Here is a 9,456-nt window from a genome sequence, read left to right on the forward strand (position 1 = left end):
CTAAGCCTGGAATTGGCACTTTTGCTGACTGTGCTTGGAAGTCAATATTTTCCTGAACTTATAATAAACCAATAGTAATCAGAGAACTGAAATGAAATAATGTACTTTCTACCAAAACTGCTGATTAGACTGGATTCAGGAAAGGCAAAGCTGAGGTTTAGTTACGTCATCACTTGCTCTGACGAGCGATGTGTGCACGTTTAGCCTCAAAATAGTTTTGCTGCTCAAACAGCTGTTTTCTTACTGCCCTTCTGCCCCAAAGAAAGGTGTCCTGAGGGGCAGGTGAGGAACCTGCTGCTGGGCTGTGCTCAGGTGCCCTGCTGGGCAGGGAAAGCCACGGGCTCTGTGTTGCAGGTGCACGCCATCCCCCTGCGCTCCTCCTGGGTCATGACTTGTGCATACGCTCCCTCCGGGAACTACGTGGCTTGTGGTGGTCTGGACAACATCTGCTCCATCTATAACTTGAAAACTCGTGAAGGGAATGTCCGTGTGAGCAGGGAGCTGGCTGGGCACACAGGTGAGTGCACAGGAAAACCTACCACAATTTACCTGCTTCTCCTCTCAGGCAGGACCTGAGCTGCACACTGCCTGGGTTTCAATGTTTTTAAGCAGTTTTTCTGCACAAAGCCCACAGCTGGAGGCTGATGTTTGCAGGTTTTCATGTTTTGCTGTAGTGTGGATTTTCTGAAGATGTTTGTGCTTTGTGAAATGTAGGTGGCTGGCAGGCAGACTGATTTTGTCATCAGAGCTGTTCATTCATGGTTTGGCAGGTGGGATTTCAGTACGAAGATGCTTCAGAGCATTCAGATGAAGTTCTTTGGTGGCACTGTTGGTAAATGCCCAGTGTACATTCTCTGATCTCTGTACTGACCAGGAATGTAGTTTATTTTTCCTCAGTAATTGTGTGATACAGTCAGGGTCGTTGGTGTTTGTTCTCCTGCATGTGGTGACACATTTTCAGGTTCAGTTTCTTAGAAAGTTTGCTGTGTTCAGTGCAGGCTCACCTGTCCCTCTCCCCAGCCTGGCCAGTGGATTCCTGCCCCCTTCTCTGGCTGGGTTGGGTGTGGGCTGTAAAGAGCCAAACTACGTTTTATCCAACACATTGGAGGTTCAAATACAAAAATTGCTTGTTGTGTTCTGGGCTTAGAGTGGTTTGTGCTGCAGCTTTAGAGCACAAACAAGCCAGTTTGCAACGTGAAGTGTCATTTCTGGCCTCATTTGTGCACTTTTTTGCTGTTCCCAGGCTACTTGTCCTGCTGTCGCTTCCTGGATGACAATCAAATCGTCACCAGCTCTGGCGACACCACTTGGTGAGTGGCACATTTGGACGTGATTTCAGCACAGACTTTGCAAATCCATGCCCTGTTACTGGAAGGGACTTGGTTCTTCATAAACCTCCTCATCCCCCAGAAGGCTTAATGTGATGGTTCCTGCTCATATGTCACTTTTGAATAGTAACTTCAAGTTTGTTCACTTTGGCTGTTCACCTGTGCCCACGTTCTGACCTAATTATCTGTATTAAGATGGTATTGGAATATTTTTTTACTGTTGAAACTATTTGGCTTTCAGAACTAAGTGTATTAGACTAATGACTCCTCATGCTGTTTTGTGTTCAGTATTTATTACTTAAAAAGTCCTATTTGGATTTTTCTAATGCAGAATTTAGTTTGGTGTTATTCAAAAGAGCTCCTGGAAAATATCCTGCAGTGACAGTAGCTGGGGTTTTTGAGGAGAATGTAGGTGTATGTCTTCATAAATACTGGCTTCTGAACTAAAAAAGGCCTCCATCTTTTTCATATAGATGTCTCTATTATATCTACTTCTTAAAAGCTTTGCAGTTCTCCCAAGCAGCAGCTCTTAAAGCAAAGGTTGTCTCATAAATACCTCTCCTACACAGTGTCAGTCTCTTTGCCTGCCTGTTTATTAGTTCCCTGATTCTGAGTATTGAACATATATGGGGTTAAACTAAAAAACATTTCTAAATATGTGTTGGTGTTAAAAGAAACAAACAAACAAAAAGAACCCCAACCAAAAAGGCTTTATTAAAATTACACTCTTTAAAAAGTGAAAGCAGCTGCTTCAGGAATTATCATTGTAATTCTGGAGTTGTCTGGATAACAGTTTGTCCTTGACATCACTTGAATTCAGCCAAGCTTCAAAGGACAGTATCAGAGTACAGCCAGGCCTGGTGTGCCTGGTGCAAACCTGCCCCTGATGGGTCTGGTTCACTGAGAAGTTCCAGGAATTAAAAATCCTGACTCTCCTTAAGTGTTTAGACCTCTTGCTAAGGAGGTGATGGTGTTCTTCCATGCTCTTACACTCTTTAATTAGCACTGTAGTCGTGGTTTTGCTGACTTGCAACTTGAAGTTCAGGCATAATTCACAGTTACACATCCTCAGTGAGTTTATAAAAATGAGAGATGCTGACTCAGCCTTTGCTGTAGCTTTACCACTGCTGCTTTTGATGAAACTGTGGTGGGACTGGACAACAGCCACTGGCATGGCCCAGGAATTCTGTATGTGAACAGCCACGAGTGTCAGTCTTAGTTTTTTGCACTGTTTTTTAATTTAAAGCCCCCCAATATTTTTAAATTGAATATGGTTTTAAGGTCTATGCACAATTATTCTGTAATACCCAAACAGTTCAACAAAAAAAGGTCCATTTCTACTGTCAATACCTGTCTTGTTGATGCTTTATGGAGTTTTACTTTAGCACTGATACACATGAACAGGTTTATGAAAGAAATGCTGTCTCACCTTCCAGTGGAGCACAAATGTGTTGACTTTTGCCTTTTTAATTCTTCTTTCAAGTGCTCTCTGGGACATAGAAACTGGTCAGCAGACAACTACCTTTACTGGGCACACTGGAGATGTGATGAGCTTGTCCCTGGCTCCCGACGCCCGGTGTTTCGTTTCTGGTGCCTGCGACGCCTCTGCCAAACTGTGGGATGTTAGAGAAGGAATGTGCCGGCAAACCTTCACTGGGCACGAGTCTGACATCAATGCCATCTGTGTATGTATCTCCTGGGCACAGGGGGTGCATCCTGGGGGTGTTTCACCTCTTAACAACCACGTGCTGTGGTGTTTTCATGTTTCCTTAAACAACAGTTTAGGAGCTGAGGTGGTGAATGGAAACTGGTTGTTCTTCCATGCTCTGAATTTGGGGTTGTTTAGCCTGGAGAAGAGGAGGCTCAGAGGTGACCTCAGCACTGTCTAGAACTCCCTGAAGGGAAGTTCCAGCCAGGTGGGGGTTGGTCTCTTCTCCCAGGCACTCAGCAATAGAACAAGGGGGCACGATGGGCTCAAGCTCTGTCGGGGGAAATTGAAGTTGGAGATCAGAAAAAACTTCTTTGCAGAGAGAGTGCTCAGGCATTGGAATGGGCTGCCCAGAGAGGGGGTGGATTCCCCATCCCTGGAGGTTTTTCAACTGAGCTTGGCCGTGGCACTGAGTGCCATGATCTGGTAAAGGGACTGGAGTTGGACCAAGGGTTGGACTTGATGATCTCAGAGGTCTTTTCCAACCCAATCAATTCTGTGATTCCTCACTGGTCTTGCCCACACTCCACCAGTAAAGTCATATCCTCTTCTTTGCTGCTTCCTTTTCCCAGGTGTCTTTACAACATGGTGCATCCAACAGAGCAATCAAACCTGAATTCCTGTGTGTTTTTCCCTCCCCTGCAGTTCTTCCCCAACGGCAACGCCTTTGCCACAGGCTCGGACGACGCCACGTGCCGACTGTTCGACCTGAGGGCAGACCAGGAGCTGATGGTTTATTCCCACGACAACATCATCTGTGGCATCACCTCTGTAGCGTTTTCCAAGAGCGGCCGCCTGCTCCTGGCTGGGTATGACGACTTCAACTGCAACGTGTGGGACACGCTGAAGGCTGACAGAGCAGGTAAAGGGCTGGGGGAATGCCATGAACACGGTGCTGGTGTGTTACTGGAACAGGCTGTGCAGGGGTGGAAGAGTCCCCAGCCATGGAAGTGTTCAAGAAAGGCCCCAGTGCCATGGTCTAGTTGGTAAAGAGGTGGTCAGTCAAAGCCGGAACTGGATGGTCTTGGAGGTCTTTTCCAACCTCAGTGATTCTGCGATAGCAAATTGAGTCTTATGCAGAGACCTCTTGGCACTCACTGCCCAACCTTCAGGGCTCTGTGGTCACCTGTCTTAGGCTGGCCAGTGATGGTAACAAATCCACTGGAATGCTGGTCTGGGATGGTGCTTCACCTTCAGAGCTCTCTGATAACCTGTTTTAGACTGGCCAGTGATGGTAACAAATCCACAGGAATGCTGGTCTGGGATGGTGCTTCACCTTCAGAGCTCTCTGATAACCTGTTTGACTCTGAACCACTGATGTTACCAAATCCACTGGAATACTGCTTAGGGATAGTGCCTCACCTTCTGTTTTAGGCTGGCCAGTGATGGTACCAAATCCACAGGAATGCTGCTCTGGGAAGAGGAAAACTGCCATTAAAAACAAGGGTTTGGTGTGGAGGGTTATTTTTTTTTAAGTCTTTATGGCTTTGTTTGTGTATTAACTATTCAAAGCAATTCAACGTTAATGTTGCTATTTATACACAAGAATTTTTTCCCTGGTATTTGTAGCAGTAGTTGTAGAGACAACCAGCAAAACAAGGACCTGTGGAGTTTATCTTTTGAGGAAATGGGTATGAAATTTATGGTCTGCAGATTAAAATAATTTAACTTCAGTTCTCTAAAATGAAAACTTTTATTCGAAAAAAATTTAAAAAATATATAAATTAGGCCCCAGATGTTTCATTATTCTCATCAGAACAAGTAAAATGTGTGTTGAAACATGGCAAGACTTCAGATTGCTGAGCAGATTTGGCACTTCCATCATGCCTGATTTTCCATTAAGCACCTTTGTGGCTCTGTTTTTAGCACCAGTATATAAGACTTCTTGGTACTGTTTTTGTTTTACCCAATTGCAGCACTTACTGTTGGTGGTAGAATGGGGAGAGTCCCATGAACAGCCTAATTCATGTAGAAAGATTAATTTCAAGTCTATCAAGAATATCTTTGCTCAGTGCTGTGGACTGGAAAGAGCTTGAACATAATTAGGTTTTCTTTTTACCTCCTTGAAACTGTTAAATTAAAGGGGATAGAGGAAAATGTTATCTCCCTTAATTTTTCTGTTTAGTGTCTCAATTCCTTTTTTAATGGTGCTATAATTGAATTGTAGCAGATCTCCATATTGACAAATAGATGGTATGTAGGAGTCTGTCTTGTAAGTGCTTGTAAAAGTGGTAGGATTGAATTGGGTGGAAAATGCTTTAGAGTTCATAACATAAACCAGTTTAACTTCTGGTTTTACACATGTAAAAATTGTGTAAAATTTAACTGATCTTTATCCTCATGGAGAGGAAATAGCAAGAGCTGTGCAGAGCATGGTTATGGTACATCTATTGCTCTGACATTGTCAGAATCTTCAGGGCTGTGATTTCACAACTCAAGAGATCAGTAAAGGTCACAATGTGGGGAATATACAAGGGAAATTTTGGGAGTAGTAAATTATCCCCTTGTGAACACCCTCAGTTATATCTGAGTTTGTGCCTGTAAAACCAATGGCATTTAAAGATTCCAGCCATGTTTGTGCAGGGGTTTTGGCTGTATTTGTTGGCTAATCCAAACATGCCTGGGTGATACTTGGACAGAAACAGGGAATCCTCAAACCAATGCCATGTCTTTGTCACCTCTTCCCTTTCCAGGTGTCCTCGCTGGTCACGACAACCGTGTCAGCTGCTTAGGTGTGACTGATGATGGCATGGCAGTGGCAACAGGATCATGGGACAGCTTCCTCAAGATCTGGAACTGAAGGAGGTGGGTGTGCAGCCCATTCCTTAAGGCTGGCCTTGCCCAGGGTGCCTCTGCCCAGTCCAGCCAGTGCTGTGTCACTGCTGCAGGTGTGTCATTCACATTAGGGGAAAACCAAACCACTGTGGTGTTTGAGGAGACCATTAGTTTAATGTATGCAATGACATTTCTCTGCTGGCCTATTTTTGCCATCCTTTATTCTCCTGTGCTGTTTTCTGAGCCTGGGTTGGTAAATAAGTGGCGTTGTGAAATGGGGAGATAATGGCTGGATGCGTCAGCGGGAGCAGAGCTGGGAACTTGATTGCAGTTTATCCAAGTGCAACTCCTAATAAATAACTGTTTTTGTGTGACAGAACTCGAGGACTCCATGACTGGAAGAAGTTCCCAACAGTTGAAAATTAAACACAATAGCATATCCAATCCAACCATACTAACTCGGACCCCATCCTCCCAACTTCAAAGGGCAAGATCTTCTCCGTCTCCTGTTGCTGAAATGAAGAGCACAATTACCTTTCCAAGAAGAATTTCTGTGTTGTAAGCAAAATGAAATTGTGCATTCCTTTTGGGACCATTTTTTTTCTTTTTTTTTTCTTTTTCTTTTTTTTTTTTTTGTCTTGAGAATTGAAAAATGAAACACTATCATAAAAGCATGACCAGAAAATAAACTTGAGCATAATTGTGAAACAGTTTTAGCTTTCACTGTAGTTTCCAAGTTGAAGTTAAGGACTTTATCTCACACACTTGCAAATTTTAAAGTCATGTTTGTAGCAGGATTTTTTTCAAGTTTCCTTTTTAAATACATTTCTTTATGTATTTAATTGAGCAAAACAAGGGAGTCCTAGCCCAGAGCATCTGGGGGTTGTTAACGCTGTAAATTTAGTCCCTAATTTTTTTTATTTTATTTTCTAGTATCACAGATAATTGTTGCACAAAACTTGGCATATATAGGATAATGTTAAGCAGTAAGGTAACCAAGCACATGCTGTAAAAGGTAATGAATGCTTGTTTAAAGAATCCTTTCACCTTTTATGGATAACAAATGCAATCCTTGGTCCCTCCTGCCCCTCCCTTTTTCACCACACTGATTTTTTTAATCTGTTTTGGTTTTGTCCACTTGAAAGGGCAGTTTATATATCCTAACACTATCCTATAAGTCTCAACAACCAGGAATCTCTGTTTTCAAAAGAGACCTATCCTACACTTGGGTATTGAGTCAATTCTTTGTGTATGAAATGATGTACAAATCAATGTTTTGAAAATAATGATCTTGAACTTTCTAAGTTAAAGAGAAAAAAAAACAAACCTTTTTTGATTGTTTGCCATATTGGGTGGGTTTACTCTTAGAATCGCATGCTGTAGAAAATGCTAAAAAAAGTGCATATTGGACTAAGTCCGTAGATGTTTTTTCTTTGAAGAAATAACCTGTTTAAAAACTGTAACCATTGTCGCTGTATTCATTTATTGTTGCTACTCTGTGCATAAATCTATGAAGAACTCCAGTACAAAGCTATGCACGTTTTGGAGTAGCGTGATAAGTCACTTTTTTTTTTTTTTTTAAAAAAAAGACAAAAAAAAAACAAACAGCCTGTTCAAACAATCGCTGTCAAAGATTCTGGGGTGTGGGAGGAGGGAACCTCGACCATCTTCTTTCTAAATCAGTTCCTCACAGCCAGTTCCTCTTGCAGGATGAGTCCTTTGCATCTGATCAGAGTCATTTTTGTAATGAGCAGGTTTTCCTGGCTTTCTTTTCAAATAAAATGTTAAAAGCAGCAGTGTTTGGACAGCAGATTGTTCTGTTAAACTTTCCTATCTTCTCACTGTATCCAGAAATGCTCCTTCCTAGCAGCAGTAGTAGCTTTTCTCCATTTTGTTTTTTCTGCAACATTCTGTACAAAAATGTGCTGTAATTGTGCGTTAGGCCTGGATTTGGCATAAAAGATGAATTCCCTCTTACTCTCTTTCATGAAACTACTCTGTAGAGCTTTCTCCACGCCCTGTATCCCTCTTCACCTTTTGTATTTAATTTTAAAGTCAGTGTACTTCAAGAAAGCTGGATGCAAGATAGATACTATATTAAAATGTAATGTTATTTAAGATGTAATAAAGCAGTTTGACATGAGTTTTGACTGAACTGTTTTGCAGCTTATTGTTCAACCCATGAAACAGCTTCTGGCAGGACTGGAGTTATGAAATAAAGGTGCACGAGGAGGGAATGATGTCCCCAAACAGTTTGGTGTTTTTAAACGTTTTGGATTGTTAATGGTTAATGCAGTTAAATCCAAATGGAAGGAGCCACCATGATTCAGGTGACTGGACATCTGTAACACCTGGAGTAGGAAATCAAAGCAAAAAGCTTAATAACTTGTTTTAAAACTTTTGTGTCCTGTAACAGGAAGAGAATTGAGTGGAAATGTTGTGGTTTTGCCATGGGAGGGTCTGGCCCCAGCAGCTCGTTGTTGTTGCTGTCCTTACTGTAGGTGTTGTGCAGGGGGAGTCAGTGCCATCCTCATGCTCAAACTCTGCACAAGGCAGAATTTTACCTAAAGTAATTTTTTTAAACAAGGATTTTATACCCAGAGAAGCAAATTCCTGAAATGAGGTGTTGAAAAGCAGTTGGTTGGACAACTCCTTATCGGTGGACTTGAGGGTTTTGTTTTGCATTTTTAGTGAGTAAAGTCTCTTGTTCTGACCTAAACAAAAGTGTATTTTTCCCTCATTTCGCATCAACCAAGAGAAATTCCAGTGCCATGGCTTGGTTTCATACCAAACATGGAAATTCTGGGTCTCAGTGGAGCAGCTTTGAGAAGCTGTGGGGATGGAAAATATGATGGTGACATTTCTTAACCAGCAGCCATGAACTGGGAGCGTTGGGGTTTGGACTACACGAGACTGGTGAGTAGCTCAGGGCTGGAAATGCTTAAATTTGGGAATTCAGATTTTGTCTTTTGCAATTCCAAATTTTACAGCTGGGGTTTCTTTCCACTCGTGGAATATTTTTATTCCAATGGACGTTTCATGTGTGACTTTGTGCAGTGTGTAATAAAATCAAGGCAGACAATCTGTCTGAATCCAGGTGTTCAATTCCTGTGTCCTGCCCGTGCTGGGAATGCCTTTGCTGGCCATAAAACACCTGCCCAGATCGTGATTTCTCGTGATTTATTTGAAATGCAAACAGTTGGCAACTGACATCACAGAGAGAGTTCATGTTAAATATGAAACTTTGTGATTTAAAAAAAAAAGAATTCACAGTTGTCTGATGCTGGTCACAGAATTAATGATTGAGTTGGAACCCTCTGTGGAACTGCAGGGAAGGAATGAAGGAAGAGATGACATTTCTCAACCTCAGTACCCAGAGTTAAGACTTAGAACAATTTCTGTGCCCATCGTGGCCTTTAATTTAGGGAATTAAACGTCTTTTAAAAGATCTGAGGCTCTACTGCTGGTGGAAAAGCCAAGCCCGAGTTGGGCATTGTCCCTTTTGTGCATTAAGTGCCCTGGAGTGCTTTAAATCAGCCGTGAAACACCCTTGAAGTGACTGATTGAATCCTGCCCTGTAAGAGCTAAAAATAGAATAATCTGCTTTCTGGGAAGTGGCAGAGTAAATAAAGAATAATAAAACCT

General features: G+C 42.3%; 1 protein-coding gene across 6 annotated transcripts in view; it reads left to right on the forward strand.

Moving 5' to 3' along the window:
* Positions 1-7,954, forward strand: part of GNB1 (G protein subunit beta 1) — a 38,491-nt gene extending 30,537 nt beyond the window's left edge. For all 6 annotated transcript variants that reach the window (XM_071575996.1, XM_071575995.1, XM_071575992.1 and 3 more), the window contains 6 exons: positions 355-517; positions 1,244-1,310; positions 2,812-3,013; positions 3,682-3,898; positions 5,730-5,841; positions 6,189-7,954. In XM_071575996.1, the coding sequence (XP_071432097.1) occupies positions 355-517; positions 1,244-1,310; positions 2,812-3,013; positions 3,682-3,898; positions 5,730-5,836 (756 nt within the window). In that variant the 3' untranslated portion in view covers positions 5,837-5,841; positions 6,189-7,954. The remainder of the gene's footprint in view (positions 1-354; positions 518-1,243; positions 1,311-2,811; positions 3,014-3,681; positions 3,899-5,729; positions 5,842-6,188) is intronic.
* The last annotated feature ends 1,502 nt before the right edge of the window (positions 7,955-9,456 follow it).

Source organism: Pithys albifrons, chromosome 22, assembly GCF_047495875.1.
Source record: "Pithys albifrons albifrons isolate INPA30051 chromosome 22, PitAlb_v1, whole genome shotgun sequence".
Classification (NCBI taxonomy): domain Eukaryota; kingdom Metazoa; phylum Chordata; class Aves; order Passeriformes; family Thamnophilidae; genus Pithys; species Pithys albifrons.